This window comes from Podarcis raffonei, chromosome 10 (genome assembly GCF_027172205.1).
Source record: "Podarcis raffonei isolate rPodRaf1 chromosome 10, rPodRaf1.pri, whole genome shotgun sequence".
NCBI classification, from domain to species: Eukaryota; Metazoa; Chordata; class Lepidosauria; order Squamata; family Lacertidae; genus Podarcis; species Podarcis raffonei.
Window position 1 is genome coordinate 32,516,758 of NC_070611.1, and position 19,602 is coordinate 32,536,359.

At 43.3% G+C, this 19,602-nt stretch overlaps 2 protein-coding genes across 5 annotated transcripts in view; one reads left to right on the forward strand and one right to left on the reverse strand.

Moving 5' to 3' along the window:
* Positions 1 to 19,602, forward strand: part of RAB3IP (RAB3A interacting protein) — a 52,871-nt gene that overhangs the window by 3,061 nt on the left and 30,208 nt on the right. The gene's annotated exons all lie outside the window — the stretch shown is intronic.
* On the reverse strand, positions 368 to 18,083 carry BEST3 (bestrophin 3). Of its 3 annotated transcripts, XM_053404645.1 has the most exons (10): positions 17,851 to 18,082; positions 15,406 to 15,575; positions 13,321 to 13,415; positions 12,017 to 12,250; positions 11,003 to 11,157; positions 9,974 to 10,051; positions 8,486 to 8,638; positions 3,436 to 3,516; positions 2,488 to 2,639; positions 371 to 1,532 (listed from the first exon to the last, which is right to left on the reverse strand). In XM_053404645.1, the coding sequence occupies exons 2-10, from the start codon at positions 15,555 to 15,557 to the stop codon at positions 593 to 595; spliced, it is 2,040 nt and encodes a 679-aa protein (XP_053260620.1). In that variant the 5' UTR covers positions 15,558 to 15,575; positions 17,851 to 18,082; the 3' UTR covers positions 371 to 592. The 3 variants fall into 3 exon arrangements, with proteins under 3 accessions (XP_053260621.1, XP_053260622.1, XP_053260620.1); XM_053404646.1 differs by lacking the exon at positions 3,436 to 3,516 and having other exon boundaries at positions 368 to 1,532; positions 17,851 to 18,083; XM_053404647.1 differs by lacking the exons at positions 15,406 to 15,575; positions 17,851 to 18,082 and having other exon boundaries at positions 369 to 1,532; positions 12,017 to 12,162; positions 13,321 to 13,421.

Genomic DNA, 19,602 nt, shown 5'->3' on the forward strand with positions numbered 1-19,602 from the left:
ACCTATTAAGTAGCAAAACAGGCTAGAAATGATACGGAATGAAATGCACCAGTAAAATGTCAACCAGTTGCTCCAACACCAGTTGAGATACAGGCAGCCCCCTGTTTATGCGAAGGTTACGTTCCAAGGCAACACACACATCGGTGAAATCGTGCATAACTGAAACCCACTGAAAAAAGCCTGCAAACACTCCACCCCAACCTCCATTCTGCCCTTTTAGTGGCATTTCAGTGACATCTTTATGACGTTTCCGGGTCACTTCTGGGTTCGGTGCAATGGTTGTATACACAGTCGCACACATATTGAATATGCATAAATGGCGCACTTACCTGTATGGTCATATTACTGTGCACACACACACATACACCCCCACCTGTATCTCATATTTACCTGTTCAGTTTGAGCTAAATTACCCAGAATAATTAAACCAAGATAGGATTAAATATTTTCAAATTGTATTATCAATATTGAGGCTTTTGGTGAAGCATAATGTTGCCTGCAAGCTGTTGCCTGTCCTGAGGTGAGCTGTTAAAAAATAGATGCCCTGCGTGGCATGAGTCAGCAGCACAAGATCTTGGCGCTCTCCAATTTGTCAGAGGTGCCCTTTATTTTTCTCATTGCTACACTCAACGATATAAAGGATATCAGTTTCTCTAGCATCCACTTGTTCTGGTAAGTGGCTTATGTCAAATGTATTAGTAGCAGCAGCAGGAGAAGAAGAAGAAGAAGTGGGAGTGCTCTCAGTACTTAAGCTGCCTTCTCCAGGCATTGTCCCAGACTCTGTTGAAAGAGATTCAGTTTTTGTCCTAGGTGCCGCATGGTGAGTAAAAACATCTGGGTATTGCCACATTTGATCATTTGGCAGGTTGCTGGATGTGGCGCTTTGATGGGTGCGAGGTTCCTTTTCCTGTTTTGCACCAGTGGATGAATCCTGTTGCCTGGATCCCATATGAGGTGGTGCAATTTTTGAAGGAGATATGAGCAAATCTGTGGGAGAGCTGTGCAGCGGGGCACAGTGGGTCATCCCAGGTCCTTCGGAATCAGTCTCTGACTCACTTTGATTGTCAAAATCTTCTTCTGTCAGGATGTTAATGTCCTTGTTTATTTGTGAATTCAATCTGCCTTCATTTTCAACAACCATCTTTTCAACGGCTGCCGAGTCCATTTTAGCTAGGCTTTCTTCTGCACCGGACTGGTAGCCTGTCTCCAGACCTTCATTCCTGCTGCTTTCTCTAATGACTCCAAGATCCATGCTCCCTTGCCCCCTCTCATGGCTTTTCATGCTGTTTGAGGAGAAATGTCTCCCCCTGGAGTGCATTTCTAGCAACTTGCCAATGTGATGCATTTCGTGAGAAGGGAAGAAAACAGAGTTCTCACTCGACTGCCTTTGGTAGGACCGTCTTGTTGGGGCAGGAGAGCCTTCACGAACACTCAGGAACCGTTTCACTTTTTTCAGCATCGAATGCTGCCTTCTGGGTTTATCGTTATTCCGCGGCCAGTTTTCTCCATGGAGGAACTGGCTATCAGTCAGGCTGCAAGTTGAAACATGAAAGCAGTTATCATCCCTATTGCTAACAATGAACTCAATTCTTAGCGTGTGGATCCTTATGGGGCCCCATTCACACATGGTGGGTGGCATCATCCATGAAGAAAAGGGAGGCAACATCTGCAAACCCCCCAGGATTTACAGAAGTACAACAAAACCTTTGGGAGGGGAACTCTATGAGGGGAACATTAAAAAAGCACAGCCCAACCTCAAGGATTGCCTCTCTCCATATAAACCACCTCAGACTCTATGCTCATCATCTGAGGCCCATCTTGGTGTGCCTCCTCCATGTGAGGTCCTGAGGGTGGCAACACGAGAACAGGCCTTCTCTGTTGTGGCTCCCCATTTGTAGAATGCTCTCTCCCAGGGAGGTTCGTCTGGTGCCTTCATTATAGGCATGAGACAAAAACCTTCTTCTTCAACCAGGCCTTGGGCTGATTAATGTTCTGCAGGCTTTTAATATGCGTCTGTGGGAAGGGTGGGTTATTGTTCCGCTGATTTGTTTTAGTTATTTACATGTGCCTTCATCTTGTAATAAACTACAATATCTTATAGTTTATTCTGACTGGTAGTCACCGATAGCTTCTTCTAACATGAATTTGCCTACTAGTCATGGGGCTAAAGGTTGCCTACACTGGATTGGAGGCAACGTTCTCCAGAATACTACTTGCTGGAAGCAACAGTGAGAGGGTGCTGCTGCCCTCATGTGCTTGCCTGGTGACTGGAAACAAGAGACTGCATGAGATAGCAAGAGCTCTGCTGGATCAGACAAAAGAGCTATGTTCTTAATAGTCTGACATCTGGTATCTTCTATCAAGTATTAGGTACGTCTAAGCCTGAATTCTTTTAGGACTGGGCTGTTAACGATGGAACAAACTGGGCCCATGAGGAACCATTTTGACCCTGTCTTAACTATGGTAGGAGACCGCAGACTTGCGTACCGCATTTCGATGGTGGATCCAAGGAAAGATGGAATACAGGAGTCTGCAGCTGCTAATGTGTAGGGCGGGCGGGCGGAGGAATCATCCCAGTAAATGTCTTTTTTCATTCTGGGTAAATTCATGTGCATTTCATCAACAGCCAGAAGTGAAACCTGGAACAATGGCCGTGAATTAGAAAGCTTGCAGTGCAGTTTTAGGCGCAATAAACTCTGACCACAGTCTAGAGAATAGAGAGAACTGCACTATTCATACCCAGAACACCCAACATGACCTGGTCATTAGTTTTTTCCAAGCAGCAGCTCCTTGCACCCTATGACAAAATTATATTGAAACGTGGGCATTTCAGAAGCAATTTGTGAAGTGGTTGCTGTTTGGAGTAGGGCGGATCTGCTCCCACAGGGTGTCTGCAGGCCTTTGAGCATGCATAAAAGAGCTCTTCTTCTTATTGTAGCTTTAAGCTACAATCTGTCCAGACTAGCCAAAACCACAGGAAAGTGAAACAACCTCAGAGGAGAAAACGCCACCATTGGCCAGAGCACTTACTAGGGTTTGGAGTACCTGCTGTAGGAAAAACGCATGCATATGAACACTAAAGAGCCATGCAGCCTGACATTTCAGATACTGCAGCAAAAAAAATTTGGAACTCTTGATGACAGCATATTGTAGGGTAATGATGTGTTTCTCCTGTACTTTTGCCAAGAGAACAATCCGCCTCTTAGCTCCGAAATCAGTCACAGCAAAATAAATGAAAATGGCAGGCAGTGAAGAGCCTTCAGCAATGTGTTGAAGTGGAGCTTGTGAAGAAGTGTTCGAAATATGTCTGTAGTCTAATCTGTGAAATGTGGGAGGAGGGCATCACGCAATATTATCCACGGCAGAAAATGAAAAAAATTACATTGCTGCAGAGCTGAAGAAAATAATTGTAAGTGGCAGCAAGAAAAGTCACACCTGCAGATTCCTATCGATGCACCAATTTGTTTCAAAATCATCGTCGTCTTCACCAAATGGGTTGATGAGCTGCTCAGCAACCTGTTATTAGAATTGCACGTATATATAAGTACATCACCAAAAGCTGAAATATCAAAAGATATTTATGCTACAGATTTGTACTAATGCACAGTCCCCTAGAGGGTAAGGACGATGCTTTTGATAGGTGATTGTGCAATCTCTACATTTTCCCAAGTGGATTTTGCAGCATGCGGCACCTGATCTACTGGACTGAGAAATCTGTTGGAGTAGGGGAGGTAAAGTATACAAAGAGGCTGGGTTTTCTTTGATAAATCTGACAGATTCTGCCAGTTACAAAGAGGAATGGGTAGAAGAATCCAAATCCCTCGTCAGTCGTGCTGGGGCTTAACAGACCCAATAAGCACGCGAGACGTAACCGGCTGTGTTCTTAGATAAATAAGGTATACTATTCATAGTATCAAATTATAAATTGCAGCAGAAGTAACTTATAAAGTTCAACAAACAAACAAAGTAGAAGACCCAGTGGATCAGAACATACTTTAGTCAGTTCATGCATAACGTCCATCTGTGTAATGGTGTCTATTCCATCTGTCTGTTCGTAAAGTCCAAAAAATCCACATGAAAGGTTGTTACAGTTCCACAAAATCCTTACACAGAGTCTAGACAAGGATTTCCAGAATAATGGCCTTGTTTCGCCGTCCTGGGCTTCATCAGTACTTAAAGCTCATATGTGATATTACAGGACAGTGGATCTTATGGCATCATAGTATCTGCATGACCAATATCACCTCGAAAGCCCAGCTGCTCATGACTGCGAGAGCGGAAGGTGGGTGGTTCAGGAAGGAAAGTGTTATTTCATTATGTCACTTCCTGGGCTAACATGATGAAAAGGTCTATATTGGGCCTATCTTACCATCCTGTGATGGCAGAAGTATTGGCTCAAGGGTGCAGTGGTTCCTAGCACGAACCCAGTGGATTCAAGATGAATTACGATTTTACGAACAATTATGTATCTAGATGCTACAGAAGTAGGACAAAACAAAAAAAATTTTTTGACTATGGCAGACCAACATGGCTACCTTTCTGTAACTAGAAGTAGGACAATGAGACTTGCTATACTACCCAGCTAGGCAGATATCTGTGAACAAGAAATCACATTGCAGGGCATCCTTAAATGAACGTGGAAGATATAAAGGAGAGTGACTACAAGTGGAAACATTGCGTTGGCTCATCTGCCACAGGCAATGCGGCACATGATATCACAGTCTGAAAAGAAATGCAAACCAGGACAATTAAGTGCTATTTTAGGATTCCTGGATATGAGAACTGAACAGATTAGTGACTAATCCAGGACAACACAAAGTAGGATTAAAAGGGCCTCATGTGAGGGGGACTGTTGTCCTATACATAACAGCAATGACTGGCAGCCAGACAATGATTTCAAATAACCTGTTTTGCAAACTAACTTGTATTCAGTGCCATCAGTAGATGCAAATGTCCCTTTCATCTAAGACTTCATAGAACCTTTATTTTCAGTGAGGATAGAACTCACAGGAGGAGAATGCTTTTATTTTTATGTATCTTTGTTATTTGTAGAGGGAACCTTTGCATAATACCTTTGGAGCTGTGCTGTAACTTCTCCTTCTGGGCTGTAATGCTTTATGGTTTACATTGCTATTTATTTTTGTTATGTTTGCACTTCTTGTTGGTTAACAAATCAACACCATTTTTTTTGGCGTTCTTCACACTGTCGTTTTAGGCGGACAGTAGCGTGTGTTTTAACATCGTTACCGGGGACAGCAGCATAATCGCAACAAACCTCTTTTGATAAAAAGTGCAGCAGAGGGTGTATTCCTACTTGCGATTTCACTATGACAAGGTCTGCTTTGTAGATATTGTCAGAGAGTGAGGGGAGAGTTTGACCCAGTGAACACAGTCATACCTTGGATCTGAAACAGCTTAGTTGCTGAACGTTTCGGCTCCCGAACGATCGAAAACTGGAAGTGAGTGTTCTGAAGCCAAACATCCATCACAGCTTTCGAATGGCTGCAGGAAGCTCCTGCAGCCAATCAGAAGCCTCACCTTCGTTATCGAACGTTTTGGAAGTCGAACGGGTTCCCTTCAGCTTCCAAGGTATGACTGTACTTGCAAGAAGGACATGTGATGTAGCTGCCTCCGGACTTTGGGAGATTGGAAGTGCTGCTACTTATTTAGTTGCATTGTGACATTAGGAAGTTCTTATGATGAAATTGGACTGGGCTGTGATTTTTTATTACTTCCCTCCACATTGGGGGAAAATATTCCTGCATTGCAGGGGGTTGGACTAGGTGAATCTTATGGCCCCTTCCAACTCTACAATTCTATGATTCTATGTCTGATTAAAATGTATAACCTGCCCCATATCTAGGATTTAAGATGTGTGAGAGTTACAATGTAAACATAACCTACTGGGGAAACCCAGCCAGATGGGAGGGGTATAAATACTGAAATTATTATTACTTCATATGGTAAAATCAGATTAAAACATATGGTCTGATGTTCCTAAATAGGCACCATTAGAGGATCAATTTTCTCTGGAGGAGGATAGTACCAGAGGGTTACTGTTTTGATGCCGCAATCTGTTTATTTGCTAACGTACAGGTTAAGCAGATATTATCGAGGCACTGAGGAAAAGCAAGTATGTTACTCGGCCCCAGGTACGTCTTCACAACTCTGTGGGCAGGCCCATACTAGCTAATAACTCTCACCGGACTCCTGGGAGACAGGCATGCACACAAACTATTTGTTTGCACCAGTGTCTCCATGTGCAAGGGCTTCTGAAAGGGCCACCACAGCCCTACAGATCACAGAGGCCCTGTGTATGTTCAGCATTGATTGCTCTTATTGCTCCTGGCCAGGACTCTACTCTGGCAGGGATGCTGAGCCTGAGGCCCTCTAAATGACTCCCATTTCCTTTCATTATTGGCCATGCTGGCTGGAGCTGATGGAAGTTGGAGACCAACATCAGGGAGTGGTGGACATTCCCTGCCCCTGTGCAATGGCAAGGTTTCATCTGATACAGTGGCTGTACCCTTTCGGGGAGACATGAGCTCTTCCACAGCCATGTATGCTTTTGTCTTTCCAAGGATGGTCTATTGCAATGAGGTGTACATGGCCTTATGGAGCTCTGGTAAGAGTGGGGAGATGCATATACAGGGGTACCTTGGTTCCCAAACGCCTTAGTTCCCAAACACCGAAAACCCAGAAGTAAGTGTTCTGGTTTTTGAACGTTTTTTGGAAGCCGCACATCCAATTTGGCTGTTGGCTATTGTTTCCAGAATAGACTTCTGGAACCGATTACGTTTGAGAACCAAGGTACCACTATATTTGGCGCTTTTGTTTTTGCTGTTTATTTTGCGTTTTTGTTTTTGAGGATTTTTTGGTTAATTTGTTTTTGTGACTGTGTGGTACCCAGTTCAGCTATTAATTGATTGATTGTGTGACTGCGGAAATGGATAAAAGCCCCCCATCCAAACAATGACTATCATCAGTGCAAGTAAGAAATACTTTTTATTTTATTTTTATCATCTACAATACTGTCTTATTTATTTTATAGTACTGTACATTGATTATTGCTTTCATTTTATGGATCAATGGTCTCGTTGGGTAGTAAAATTCATGTTAAATTGCTGTTTTAGGGGTTGTTTTAAAAGCCTGGAACGGATTAATCCGTTTTGCATTACTTTCTATGGGAAAGCGTGCTTTGGTTTTGGAATGGACTTCTGGAACGGATTAAGTTTGAGAACCAAGGTACCACTGTACATTGTAGTAGGACAATGATTGGAGAGCAACTTCCCTCTTCATCTGTGATATCCACTATGGTAGAAGCAGGAAGCTCTGGCTACTCACTCATATCTCTCTGTCTCTGTCTCTGTCTCTGTACTATTTTGTTTTTACCTTGTAAGCACCATTGAGTGGGCTCCTGCCCTTTAAAGGCAGCCTCAAAGCCCCCCACCCCCCACTACTACAGTTGATGAAGTGGTCTGTGAAATCCAAGGCTGGCAGATTCCTCTATACACCACGTACACAGCCTTCTCAGTGGGATTTCAAGAGACAGAATAACACTTGCAGCAATTTATAGTAGGCTATGTATAAAACTGCCAAAACCTGCATTGCTGATAGCGGGGCTGTTTGCAAAGTTGAGCTACAAGTGGCTCCACACATTGGTGTGGCTGATAGTGGTCAGGGTGCTGTGCATAATACTTGGAGTTTGCAAGAAGCCTGTGATCCAGAAATGCTGCTCGCAGTGTCATCGTAAATGCCAAACCTTCTGCAGTATGCACTATCAGCAGTGTGAATGTGTTCAGAAACATAGCACGTTGGATAGCTATATATTTTTGGTATTACCTAAACCCAGTGCTTTTTTTTCTAAAAAAAATGTTTAGGGGTACTCTCATTTTCCTACTCATATTGAAATACTGCCCCTCAATTAGGCCAAACTTAGATTCACAAAAAGTTTTGGGGTATGTGTACCCCTGCGTCCCCCCAGAAAAGAAGCACTGCCTAAATCACTATGTATGCTGAATAATTGCTAAGTGTCCCTCTCTATATCCCCTTTACTTTGTAATTGCGTCTGTTCAGATTGCAAGCCTGAGAAGCATAGCCGCTGTGCTTTTAAGCTTTATAGAATATTTTTAAAATAGAAAAAAGCAGTCTGAATATCATTGTTACTTTATCTTAGCCTAGCTTGAACTATGAGACATGGATGTCAGATATGATGCTGTTGGCTGAGCTTCATGAAACACAGTGGGCTGTGTCCAGTGGTGACCTCGTGTGACCACAATGGACTTCTATCTGAGTGACAGGACAGACTTTCCAGAGCAGATTTTCCAGAGCAGATTTGCAAGGGAATGGGAGAGGGGAATGGGGGGGGGGGGGAGGGAAGGAGAGGAGCAATAAAAGTTGCTCCTCTCCTTCTTACTCATTGAATCTGAACAAACAAATCACAAGAAAATTCTGAACACACTGGAAAACTATAGTAGTGATTTACCTTTAGCCATCCTGCATAGAAGAAAAACTGTAACAATGTGAAGATAGGAATGTAAAGATCTAAATCATGACCTGGATAGTTTTGTTCAGGGTCCAAAAACTGACGTCCTATCAGGCACGTGAAGAAGAAGGTGTAGACAGCAAGTGTTACAACCTGAAATGAATTAAGGCCACATTAAGCTACTGCTATGGATATAATAAGGGATGCGGGTGGCGCTGTGGGTTAAAGCCTCAGTGCCTAGGACTTGCCGATCAAAGGTCGGCGGTTCGAATCCCCGTGGTGGGGTGCGCTCCCGTCGCTCGGTCCCAGCGCCTGCCAACCTAGCAGTTCGAAAGCACCCTCAGGTGCAAGTAGATAAATAGGGACTGCTTACTAGCGGGAAGGTAAACGGCGTTTCGTGTGCTGTGCTGGCTCCCCAGATGCAGCTTGTCACGCTGGCCACGTGACCCGGAAGTGTCTGCAGCCAGCGCTGGCTCCCGGCCTCTAGAGTGAGATGAGCGCACAACCCTAGATTCTGGCAAGACTGGCCCGTACGGGCAGGGGTACCTTTACCTTTTATGGATATAATAAGGCAAAGGTAAAAGGTAAAGGACCCCTGGATGGTTAAGTCCAGTCAAAGGCGACTATGGAGTGCAGCGCTCATCTCGCTTTCAGGCTGAGGGAACCGGCGTTTGTCCACAGACAGCTTTCTGGGTCACGTGGCCAGCATGACTAAGCCGCTTCTGGCGCAACGGAACACCATGACGGAAGCTAGAGCGCATAGAAATGCTGTTTACCTTCCCCCTGCAGTGGTATCTATTTATCTACTTGCACTGCTTTCGAACTGCTAGGTTGGCAGGAGCTGGAACAGAGCAACAGGAGCTTACCCTGTCACATGGATTTGAACTGCCGACTTTCAAATCAGCAAGCCCAAGAGGCTCAGTGGTTTAGACCACAGCACCACCTGTGTCCCTATTACGGATATAATTACTGTATAAGAAGTGTGCCATATATTTATATATATATATATCTAGACCTACACAGTGAACGGGCAAAGTTCTGTTGGCCACCTACAGTGCAATACATTCTCATGCAAGATGATACAAATGTGATATGGCAGTGGGAGAGCAGTTCCAAGTTGGGCTGTTAGGGTTTGGTCTTTATTCAGTCTCCAGTTCCACCTCAGCCCTAAGAAGTGAATAAACCAGAATGGGAAACCTGTGGTCCTCCAGAGGTTGCTGGACTCCAACTACCACCATCCTTGGCTATTGGGCAAACTGGCTGGGGCTTCTGGGAGTTGGAGTCCAGCAACATCTAGAAGGCCACAGGATCCCCATTCATGGAATCAACTATTTGTGAAAGCAGGAGGAGGTGGAGGGAGAAACACAAACCTTTCAGGCTTCGAATATACACTACATTTAAGTTTAAACTTTTCAGCATCCCAAGATCCATCTCTACCCACCATTCAACATTGTTTCTGTATATTGGCAAAAGGTTTCACTTAGATACCTGTGTGTACACTAGGGGAATTCCAACCCAGTCATAACCAAATAGCAGGCTACACCATGATCGAAAACGATTCATCTCCTAAGTGGAAAACAAACAAACACGAACACAAAGTTGATGTGGTCATTGAAGAGAATGACTTCATTCTTATTATTATTAGCATGGTGAAGCTTGGTAGTAATAGTGATGTAACAGACTCTCTGGCTGTAATTGGTTTAACTGATGTGATGTCACAGCGTAGCAGAGCAGAATTGGTTTAGGCAGTGGATTGCCTAGGGGGATGGCAGATCTTAGAGCTAGAACCCTAAGGCTGGAACCTTAAAGCCAAATAGTAACATTTTATGAAATTAACAGTGCAATCTATACATGTCTACTCAGAAGTAAGTCCCCTTGAATTCAATGAGGCTTGCTCCATCCAGGTATATGTGGACAGGATTGCAGCCTGAACTATGCAATTATATCCTGGATTTCTCAGTTGAACTTTAAATCATATCATTGCTACAGGCCAGAGGAGGTCACTTGCGTATGACAGCTGACAATATAACACTGTATTTTTGGAACACACCTTTCATGTTTCCTGGGCCGGGAACAGCAATTTTAATGTCTTACAAAGTCCTAGAATGACACTACTACGAGGGCATTGTGGGAAATTAAAATGGCGGCTCCCAGACCCAATTGCCTAGTACTGCTGTTAGGCAAGCCAGAGGAGACTCGCCAACATAGGAGGAGAATCACTAGTGGGCACTTTGTCTGCCCCACACTCAAGCCTGACAGCAGCCCTGCAATAGGCTACTAATGCAATGAAAATAAAGCATTCAAAATGCGAACCAATGGAAGGGTAAGATGTGAAGATGCCTTGCCTGGGGTGTCATCTGATCTAGGGCTGGCCCTGGTGTACTGTAGTGTAGGATGAAACCTAGTCACTATGATATAATGGAAAGGGAAGAGACAGGCCTATGGTTTATATACGTAAAACAGGCATGTTTAAGAAAGAGCACCCCCTATGGCGTTATGCTGTGTTGGCTTACTTACGATCAAAAGGGTCTGCAAGTCTACACTGTCTCTGATCCTTCCGTCCTGTCGCGCTTTCGTTGCCAAATTTCCAAACCAGACAAAGGGGACCCAGTATTTAAGGTGGGGAGATTTAAGTTCATCAAATATTTTCCTTTCCTCTGGTGTCATAAAACCTGTTTATAAAGAGATAGAGTTGCCTTTGGATCTCCTATATTTGTTCAGAAAGCGCATCTTCTGAAACACGTGACCCCAAACAACCTTACTCATTTCTGCTTGTACTCATATATTATTAAAAGGATGATCATAAACCCCTTCATATAGTCAAATGTTATGTCTAAAACAAGGATGACGAATCGGCTCTTGAAGCAGTTTTATATGACCCTTAATGACCCAACCAAATTGTAGTCAAGGTGTAGTTAAAAAACAAAAAAACTGTCAGTTTCACCTGAAAGAAAGAGAAGCAACAGCTCATGCTGTGTACTGCATATATATGGTGGTCCCAAACCACCTTTGGGGTTGGTCTGGAGGCAGCAGTTGTGCAGAATATGGAGGATAGTAGTGACTTGCGGTGAATTTTTTTGTAGGGGAACAGTTAGAGCCAGACATATCAGCTTTTGAGGACATTTTTTTGGGGGGGGTGGAGTTTGTTGTGCGTGTTAGCATCGCGCCTTCCTCCCTAAACTGGGCAGAAGCTTCCTTGGCTTTGGGAAGGAGGTGCCTGGCCTCTGACAGAAACTCTGACAATGGGTTTCTACCATTTTGAATCTAAGCTCTTAAAGTAAAACTGCACCTGCTTGTGGAATCCCATTTCCTATAATGCTACATTTAGCATGATTGTCATGGTTCATGCATCACCCTAAGTACTTACTAACTGGAAAAGCAACTCCCAGGATAAGGACGGAAGTGCTGCTTCTCTTTCTGACGATGTGGCCCTGTGCCTTGTCTATTGATACGTCAAAATATTCTGCCCCTGCTCAGTTATGGCCACATGTGACGTGGCTGAGATGGAGAAGAAAAGAAATGGACAAGTACCTCCTTCTACCACGTGGTCCATTGTTGGAAATCGCTTATAGACAGCTGTGCTCACTGAACGGAAGATGAGGAGGGACGTTAAATTCACGTAACGCATTAGAGTTCTTCTGAGCAAGCGGCCGTGCTCGTCTCTCCCCTGGATAGTACTGGAGATCAAGAACATAAGTCTGTCTGGCCACGGTAGATTTACAAACTGGTTCCACCAACGGTTCACCACCAAAGTAACATAGAAGCCTGGAGATTTTGAAAGATCCCGATTCACATTTGTTGCTACAAATCATCACATAGCTCTGGCTCTTCTAAAAAATGTGCACAGTTAAAATATACACCTAGGCTTACAACAACTCTGTCATGGAAAGCACTGGGGCCTATAACTCAGTAGTGGGGAACTTGTGGCTCTCCAGTTGCTTCTGGACTCCCACCCATCCTAGTCAGGAAGCACAATGGTTAGGGCTGATGGGAGTTGCAGTCTAGTAACATCTGGAGGCAGGGGTGCCAACTTGAATAAAATATGGGGGGGCAGGGAAGCCCTGCCATGCATAATTGATCACAAGATGTGGCACACACACACCATTTGAATGGCAATGTCCATCAACTTTAGGGGGGGCGGGCCCTTCAAATATTTTATTGGGGAGATTGAAAGCACCTCGGCCCCTAGGAGTTGGCTCCTATGTGTGGAGGGCCAAAGGAGGTTTTCCACCACTGCTGTAGCTCTTTTGTGAAGTCAGATTTCTTGACGGGAGTATTCAACAGGAAAATATCACAACAGAGCAGCAAGTGCGTTCCTACTCCCACGCCACAATTCAAGGTGCACAGCACCCAAGACCTGCCACATTATTTTGGCAACAAGAGGCAGAAAATTCCACAAGAACTTCCCCTCCTTCTCCTCCCAAGCAGTAAAAATACAATCCTAATAATTTAAATAAGTAACGACTCACTGCCTTTTCATGATATCCGCTCTGCCTGAAGCGGATGCTACACTTTGCCAGCCCTGGTAAATGGGGAGAAACTAGTGCTAGCATGTCTCCCATCCTCAGACTGGTACTGACGTTGTGATCGTACCAGCATCAGAGCAGCTTGTGAACTGAGCTGCCTACTGGCTGTACACCCCTGGTGCATATGATGTGCAGTTAATATTGTTAAACAATTTGGGAGTAAGAAATCTGGGCCAATCTACCATGACTCACCCAGAGATCTATCCAGTACATCCCAAGTGTCTTCCTGCCCATCCCTGTTTCAAGGTTAGTGGTGAAGTCCTAAATGAAGTCATGGTAATTATGGTATATATATATGCATATACTCACCAAGCACAAAAGTAACTGGGATTTGTTCTGCATATTTGTCACAATAAATGGCCAGTTTTTCAAAGTATCGTTTCTGGCTACCAGTAAGAAAAAATCTGCAAGGACAAAAGAAAAGGTGGGGGGGGGAGATATTAGTTTTTCAAGTTAGTTTTGTATAAAGAGCAGGTTAATTCCATCTTAAGAATATAATATGGGCAAGCAGAAATACTAGTATTAATAGTCATTTACTGCATAGGAGGTGATAAGGAAGCTCGTCTGTGTGTTTCACAATTATGACAAAAGCCACTGCTCTGAGACTGACAAGTGAATGGAAAAATCTCAGATATGCAGAATGAAATGCATTATACAACTATTATTCCGGGCATATAACTCATTGGGGCATGCTTCTCAGCAGACATGTATAGGCTTGTCCCTGCTTAGCAACGTGGGTGAAAATGAGAAATATTCAGTGCATTATGACAATATTTCTACAACAACACAATTCTGTATAACGGTAATAATACAGCCCATTAAAAACAGATCTGATTATATAATCCATGGTGGGAAAGTGGGAATCCATCAAACAATGGCCACTCAACAATAGCTTATGCAGGTTGTGAATCTTGGAGGTTGTGAAAGATGCAAACTCTAAATCCACATCAGCACCCAGATCAAACTATGCAGATTGCATCTAAACGACTCTCATTACTATTCAGGACATTCCCCAAAAGATCTATAACAAGACAAAATTGGCTAGATTGCACCCCCCCTTTTTATTCATTTATAAAAAACAGTTTTACACCACCTTTCAGTCCTAACTCGGGCCCCCTGTAGGAGTGAACAAGAAGACGATAACAAAATTAAAATTCAACAACAAAATTAAAACAGAAAATTACAGATCAAACAAGAGCACAGTAAATAAAAAACCATTGCAAGCATGCAGCATTATAAAACATTTTTGCTGCCTGCCTAAATGTCATCAGAGATGGGGCCAGTCTAATGTCCCTGGAGAAGCTGTCATGTGATCCAACTCTGAAGAAACCCAAAGCTCTGGCCAAGGACACCTCAGGAAGCAACCCACACTCAAAGCTCTACTTGCAGAAATTTGATAGGAAAAACCATCGCAAGACATAAATGGGCCTGTTTTTGCTAGAATGTATTACTAATTGGGGGAGGGGAAACTATAGCTCTCCTATTGACATATTGTTATAATTGCGTATTTGTCTTCATAAAGGGATGTAGCTTTGTTTTCACAACACTTTTGCTGTTGAATATCAGAGACTTTTCCATTTCATTGTCAGTCGGTGTAGGAGTGACTCCCAAGATAACTGCAAGCCAATCAGCTTCCTTACTGGAACAGAAGGCATGGGGGCTGTACAAGAGATCCTGGACCATGTATGCTCTTGCTGAAGCCAAGCAGATCTGAGTCTGCTCAGTGCCTGGATGGGTAGACCCTGGGAAACCACTTGTACGCTGTCTCAGGTTCCATGAGAAAAGTAGGATATACATTTAAGAAGATTAAATAGATAGTGATATTGCATAGCTCCTTCAGTAGAGCTTGTGCAGGAGAACATCCTAGTGGATTGTGTCCCATGTAGTCATGTTTCTTCAAGTCTTTCTTTGAGTACCAATCTTTATGTGGCCTAGATAGCACCATCCTTCTACAAGAAGATACAAGCAGACCTGGGGGAAATTCAGGTTTGGAGAAGTAAATAAATTCCTTGTGGAGGAGAACGAACCCATGCATTTGCGGCGGGGGAATAGTTCAGGCCACAGATCACTTGAGTGTTGGTGAGGGGGATGGGAGCCATAAAACTGGGAGGTGTGGCTAATCTTTCACCCTCCAGATGTTGCTTGATGACAACTCCCATCATTCCTCACCACGGTTGGCCATGATGGCTTGAGCTGATAGGACTCCCAACAACATTTGGAGGGCTACACATCCCTGGAACAGAGTATCCTAAGAAAGGGCAGGATTGGCTACAACTGCATCCTGAACAGAAAACAACATACTGAAACGTTTTGTTGCAGATCCCTCCATCATTATCCAAGGAAAGATTGCAATATGGAATTTTTCACAAGGTGGAAAAAAACAAAACCCAGTACCTGTATAATAGACTTATTGCTGTGTAGAGAAAAGCAAAGAGCAAAAATTCTCTGTAAAGCAGTTTGTAGATGCTTCCTTTCCACTTGAGAAGCAACCTGTGGAACCCAAAGAAAGTGGCATTTGCTACTTTGCTAGAGTATGTGACTGTCATCGCCTCTGCTGATTGCTCCTGGGAAAATGGAAAGACAAAACACAACAGGTAACCCATATAATTTTTATTTATTTATTTGCGTATTGATAATCCACACTTTCATTTAAAAATATACACCAAGGTGGTATACTACATATAAGAATGCAATTGGAAAAAGCATCCATAAAAATGCTATTATAAGATCGAAAAAGCATCATTGGTTAAAAAAGAGGTCTGAAAGAAGATAGGAGTGGGTCCCACCAAACCTCTACTGGTAAGGTGTTCCACAGGCCACACTAATGCCTCCTTCCACTCCCTAGTGAAGGACAATTGAAACTCAGGGGTGTGGGGGACTACCACACTTGCCCCATCGGAAGATCTCAGTACATGTGGTAGCTTTGAAGGGATCAGATGATTCTTTAAGTAATCTGGGCCTAAGCTGACTAGGGTTTTGTGAATTAACACAAGCACCTTGAACCTGGTTGCATAGTAAATCAGCAACCAACACGTCTCAGCAGAGTTACTGAGCAGAGTAACTTGTTGCCAGTAAGCTACTCCTGTGAACAGTCTGGCAGCTGCATCTCGCCCTAGTTGAAACTTTTAGAAGGGATACAGGGGCAGACCCACGTAAAGCGTGTTACAGTAATCAAGCCTTGACGTTACCAGTGCCTGGGCCATTGTGGTCAGGCTGTTGTGGTCCATGGCATACCAGCAGGAACTGGTAAAAAGCACTCCTGGTCATGGAGGTCACTTGGGCCAGAACAGGAAATCCAGCTGTCTCCTGGCTCTGGGAACTGCTCATCCATCAGGCCCCTCTTTCCAGGATTTAAGCTCAGTTTTTTCCAATTAGAATATCAACTTGGACATACAGCATCACAGCAGCCACCACAAGGAACAGTGTTACCAGAGTATTCACAGCATGTACAATCTGGATGCCTGCTGTGATCTCCACAGACATAGCCTACATTTTCCCAAGCTACGTAGCTCCAAGGAATAACAATATGCTGTAAATTATGAATTCTGTAAGAGACACCGGATCCTGCAATTGTGTGGCAACCCTGCTAATAGACAGAATATATTCTACGTAACTCAAGCTGTTCTAATGCCAATCTAACATGTCATTAGCAATGATGCTGCAACGAGCATAGAAATACCAATAGACCCTCTGGACTTTTACTGGGGTTTCAACATGCTGCTCAGAATGCAGCTTTCCATCCTCCGGGTAGACTCAGCAGTAGGAGACGTGTTTCCCAACTAAGGCAAATGTTCCATTAGTGGAGGGGTGACCAACTCTCAAGAGACTGCCATCTACTCGCAGAGTTAAAAACTGGCAATGATCTACCTCCTTTCTTGGGGTTCAGGTCAAAGTTTTTAGGGGAGCCACAATTGTTCAGCTTCTTTGGGGGGAGCCAGTGATCTACCAGTGGTCTACTGCAGACATCCAGTGATCTACCGGTAGATCATGATCTACCTGTTGGACATGCCTGCATTAGTGGAAGCTCTAGCTAAAACATTTTCAAAGCACTGATTAAGCCAGTTGGGATCTAAAGTAGCAAAAGGCATTAGTTGCAATGTTATTGGCAGTATGCATTGGCCGTGTTTAAGAAACCACCTAACAAAGACATGAGCTGCAATCTGGCTTTACTGAAAATGGTGGAATTTAGGCTGTAATCCCCGTAACACTTAACCTGGGAGCAAGCCCCACGAAATTCAATGGGATTTACTTGCAATGCAGACTTGCATGGTTTTATTAGCCACACATAATGGATAATGGGATTGTACATTAGCCTCCAAACCATATTATTTATTCAGTTTATAACTCAAACTTTTCAAAAAAAATTTACAAAATAATAATAGATTTTTAAAACTCATATTGGAAAGGAGTATTAATCCCACCTCTAGTCATCATTTCCCCTTTGACGCCCTGCCATGACACCCTCCCAATAAACGAGCTCATATAAATTGATCATGCAAGCTTTTAAAAAAAGTATTAAATAAATAATCTCCCCATCATGAAAAGCAACCACCAAATGCCTCTACACTCAGTACTTTTAATGCAACTATAAATAACGGCTGTGGGTTTTGTGTGTGCTGTACAGTAACTGTGTATCCTAGAATTGCAAGTGTAAATAAAACACCGTAAGAACATCAATCACATGCAGGCATAAGAAAGGCTACAGCATGACTGGCCGAGGTAAATGAGGCTTTGCTGCATGTTTAAAAAATGTAATTTATTTCCCCCCAAAATATTTGTTCAAGTGTTAACTCAGGTTAACTCAAGCACGGAGAGATATCAAAATATAAATCGACTAACCTGCACTCCCGATGAGATCACTCAAGCACAGAGATGATGATCTGAGGCCTTCTGCGCTCCCCAAGCGTGGGAGCGTTCAGGTCACTTTGTTTCCCTCTCCACCTTAGGCACACAGCCTATCAGGGCTTTAATTGCTCCCTAGAGGCCTTACCATAGCGGACTGACAAGCACAGGGGTTAACGTGTCTTTCCACTTCTGGAAGCCTGTTTTTGCCAAGTTCTCTACTGCTGTCAGCTACAACAGGGAACAAACGCAAGCAGCAGCAGCTGCTGATCTGGCTCTTTTCTAATCTATAATTATCACTCCACTTGTTATCCAAAGGAGGACCCCCTTTGGTCTGAATGCAGAACCAGCCGTGGGCATGATTTGCCATGATGTTTTTTCAGCTTGGATTCCCCCCCCCCTTTCTGCCATCTGCCTAGTGCAGAAGAAGTAAAGAACCACTTCAAAAAACAGGAGCCTGCTTCTTTTAAAGTGCTACAGAGCAACCTTAACTGCTCTGCAAAGTTCAAAAACTTGTGCAATTTGGTGAAGGGGAATTGGATCAATAAATAGGTATTGCTTTGCCTGCTTGCTTTCTTCTGAAAGCAATCTGTCTGTGCCTGTTTCCAGTGGTTTCTGAGATCAGGAGAATCATTACAAAAATAATGTGATTAATCTGAAGATTAGGAAGATGTATGAGGTCTGGAATTCTGGGCTTAAAAAAATCCTAAATCCTGTTAGCAGAAAATAGAAAAAAAAAAAGTCAATTAGAATAAATTATGCACATTGAACATGTAATTTGTGAGTGTGTTTTATGTAACCTGACTCATGATGTGAATATGCTTTGTTTTGGTGGCCCAGGGTTCTTGGTGGAAGAATTAGGAATTCTGTGATGCATTTTCTTGCTCCTCCACAGCCTACAAGATGAGGAAGGTTAGGGGTCTGACTGGTGGGGCAGGAGGCTTGCTCATTCCTTGGAAACGAGTGGAACTAGTGAGAAGTAGTGGCTCAGGGAATTTATTTGGGGCTTGAAGGGACCAATGTCTGGAATGCAGAGTAGAATGAGTTAACATAAATAATACGACATGGTAGATATGTGTGAGATGAATGAATCAGGACTTAAGTCTGACATGTGATGAAATGGTTGCATTATTGACCGAGTTTTTTAGGCTTTGCTAGTGACATTGTTCTCGACTATTTTTCCAGTACTCAGAGATACCGTAGTTTATTCTGATACATCAATTCAGTAGTTCATTCAGGTTTTCCACTTAATAAACATATAGGCCATCAGCAAGAACTAGGGATGGATGAATCTGCTAGTTTCCCCCATTTCTTATGTTCCTACTCTTAGATTCAGTTCTCCACATTTTTGCAGTACTATCCAATTTAAAAAACAAAACAAAACTTAACGAAAATTCACCAGCATTTCAGTGTGTATGTCTCCTGATGAGAAATTTTTTGTATGCACCTAAACACGTTACAGGCAATTTCCTTTAATATATGCATATTTGTATAGTAATTTCACTAATACATGCATTTCTTTCTCCATACAGTGGTATCTCAGGTTAAGTACTTAATTCGTTCCGGAGGTCCGGTCTTAACTTGAAACTGTTCTTAACCTGAAGCACCACTTTAGCTAATGGGGCCTCCCGCTGCCGCCGCGCCGCCGGAGCACGATTTCTGTTCTCATCCTGAAGCAAAGTTCTTAACCTGAAGCACTATTTCTGGGTTAGCGGAGTCTGTAACCTGAAGCGTATGTAACCTGAAGTG